The following is a 2,770-nucleotide window of genomic DNA, read 5'->3' as shown; positions in this document are numbered from 1 at the left end:
ACGTCGGGGTGGGTTTTGGACAGGGGTTTTGGCCCGGTCGGGGCCGCGGACAAGGGCCTTCGGCCGGCCGAAATTTTCTCTGGCGCTTCGCGCCGAGAGAGATGTTTGCGGTGTTTGAAGGGTTTTGGGCCTGGGTGGAGGGGGTTTCAACTAGGGTTTGGGACGAATTCTACGGATTTTCATGACCGCAACGTCGCCCACTGTTGCCTCCACTTTCCGTCCTTCCGTATCTCCCACTAGCTGGCCTGAAGCTAAAGGAACAGGTTAAGGACAGTTTAAGTGGGTGCTAGAACGGACTTAAGAAGGAGGCTACTCTCGTAGACTCAGGCACGGCACCGCACAGACGAGCGGCCAGCGAGGTTATTATAATGTACGAAGACAGGAAGGGAGGAGAGTACCAAGGGAGCATGCAACCCTAGTTAGCTGCTCGTTATTTGTTCATCCCCTCAACCAACAGTACATGCTATCAGGAACACTATCCTGCTGTTAGTAGAAACCACATGCTCTCAAAAAGTAAGCCGCCCACCCCGGACCCCGGGGAAGCGGCGAGCTGGGAGAGGACCACCACAGGGAGAGGGCCACCACAGCCAGCAGCTTCATTTAACTGGATGATGATAGGTGGTCTAAACTCACTAACTCGGTTACCGGCAACCTACTGTACTGCCGTAAATGCAAATCGCTCCGCAAATCTTGTGTCCGATGCCGTGCTATCGCCGGTTTAATATTACATTAGGCGACCGTATGGAAGACGAGGTCTTTCTAATTTCTTTCTTTCTTTCTTTCTTGCTTGCTTTCTTTCCTTCTCCTTCATTCATAAATTCCCTTCCTCCTTTTCATTCTCGCCTGCTTTCCCTTCCTTCTTTCGTTTCGCTCACTCCCGCTTTCCTTCCTTTCCTTCTTTCCTTCCTTGCTTCCTTGCTTCGTGGCCCTCTTTCAGTCCGCTTATCCTCCTCTTTCAGTCAGTGCGTCTTTAGGCTGCTATCAAAGCTGAGGCTGCCACGATAGTGGCTGCAGCAAGAAAGGATCTAGAAGAGAGAACCAAGGCTCAGGAAGCAGCAAAAAATGCGAAGACGCCTGATGAGCTTCAGGCACTAATCAACAGCAGACTGAAGAGCAGTATGGCTGGCCGTGCATCAGTACTCACGCAACCCGCCTCAAACTCAGCCCCTAGCAAATCCATGGTCACATCTCCCTCGGTAAAGGCGGAAGCAGCGGCTGTTGTCGCCACTGCACAACGAGAGCGCAACGAACGAATCGCAGCACAGAAAGCGGTAAAAACAGCATCGCCTGAAGAGATCCAGGCCATGATCAACGCGAGGCTCTCTTCGCGCTAGCCGCTTGTCTTTAATGGCGGCAAGTGTACCTGCCATGGTCGATGTGAGTCACACCAAACCCACCTCACGTCGTAATTACGGAGCTATCTCCGGGGCTATAGCCGAAATGAGGTGATGGCGGGCCCGTGCAGGGGACTCGAGGCGCTGTTAATGCGCATGGAAGCGAACTCATGGACCGGACATCATTCCAAGGGCAGTAGTAGCCGACTTTTAGTTTGCGGGTACTAGTAACAGTTTCGTCTCCGACGACCGGCCCATCGGCGTGTGCCAGCGGCGCGCGTAGTCCGAGTCGCGCTTCGCCGGACCCCTCGCGGCGAGCACGAGTATGTTCTGTGACATGCCGCCATGTGCGTTCCAGCCCTAACGTGCACCCCAAGCACGTGAGCCAAGGGCCTCCGTAGGGTGGCCCCGGCCCTGAGGAGCCCCCCCCACACGAAACGACCATTGACCCAGGGGCTGCCCCGTCGGACGCGAAGATCGCGACCGGAACACTATGTAACGCGACGCGCGCACGATGTCATGACGCTGAAACGCACTGTGTCATGGCATGATGTTCAAAGCGACTCCGGGCCCGCCCCCTGGGCCCCGGTCGTAGCCATGACGTGCACAGGGGCGCTTCAAGCAAATCAATTCAGCGTCCAAGGGTTAGAATGTGTTCCCGCTGTGCCGGCACACGCCCAGGCCCCGGCCCCGTCGACTTTGGGCCCGACCAAACGTGCCGGCACACCGACAAAACGCCATTTCTGGTTGTGCCGGCACACTTCGCTTCGCCAGATCTGCCGGCACACTGTGCCGGCACAAGATACACCCAGCAGGGGGTAGACGCGCGCGGAATTTTTTTCGGGTCTCTAGCCTCCCTTTAGGCCCCACTCGACCCGACTAATATCCCGGCGCGGCTAGCTTAACGCAGATAGTCCCGACCGCGCGGCTGGCGCCTCAAAAAGTTTTGCTTTTCACCTTGCCGCCCGGAGCCCCGGCGCCTGAGCAAAGCCCCCCGCTGCTAGTGTAGTGATGTCGGGGACGTCGTGGGTTCCCCCGGGCCAGCCTCGGGTCCCGTTCGTTGCAAAAGGGGGTTCCTGCCGTTATGGGTGAGGTTTCTGCCGCCGGCCGGGCCCGGGCCGCAGCCGGCGGCGCGGTGCGCCTTAGTACGCTACTCTACTACCATTCCGCTGATGAAGCCAGTTCCGGTAGCTGGGACCAAATTCCAAAGGATTGTAAGGCCCTTCAACTACAGAACTAAGTAGATATTACCTCTGATCTCCCCGACCCGGGGTATTCTAGGGGCACTAGCGCGGACTCTCAGCCTGGATAACACCAAGGCAGCCCTCGCTAGATGTGAGATAAGCAAGAGAGAAAAGATACGGCGACGCGTATCTGTAGGGTAAAGATATAATGAGATAAATAGGGCGGATACATGCACTGCAATGTCAGCTTCA

At 56.6% G+C, this 2,770-nt stretch overlaps 1 protein-coding gene across 1 annotated transcript in view; it reads left to right on the top strand.

The window, feature by feature from the left end:
* AURANDRAFT_66773 (hypothetical protein) overlaps positions 1-1,334 on the top strand; it is a gene marked incomplete at both ends in the record, with an annotated part of 3,329 nt that extends 1,995 nt beyond the window's left edge. Inside the window, 3 exons of the mRNA XM_009042117.1 lie at positions 619-657; positions 734-962; positions 1,050-1,334. Coding sequence (XP_009040365.1) covers positions 619-657; positions 734-962; positions 1,050-1,334 — 553 coding nt within the window. The remainder of the gene's footprint in view (positions 1-618; positions 658-733; positions 963-1,049) is intronic.
* Positions 1,335-2,770: the final 1,436 nt, after the last annotated feature.

This window comes from Aureococcus anophagefferens, assembly GCF_000186865.1.
Source record: "Aureococcus anophagefferens unplaced genomic scaffold AURANscaffold_26, whole genome shotgun sequence".
Taxonomy (NCBI): Eukaryota; class Pelagophyceae; order Pelagomonadales; family Pelagomonadaceae; genus Aureococcus; species Aureococcus anophagefferens.
This window is presented reverse-complemented; position numbering and strand designations above follow the sequence as displayed.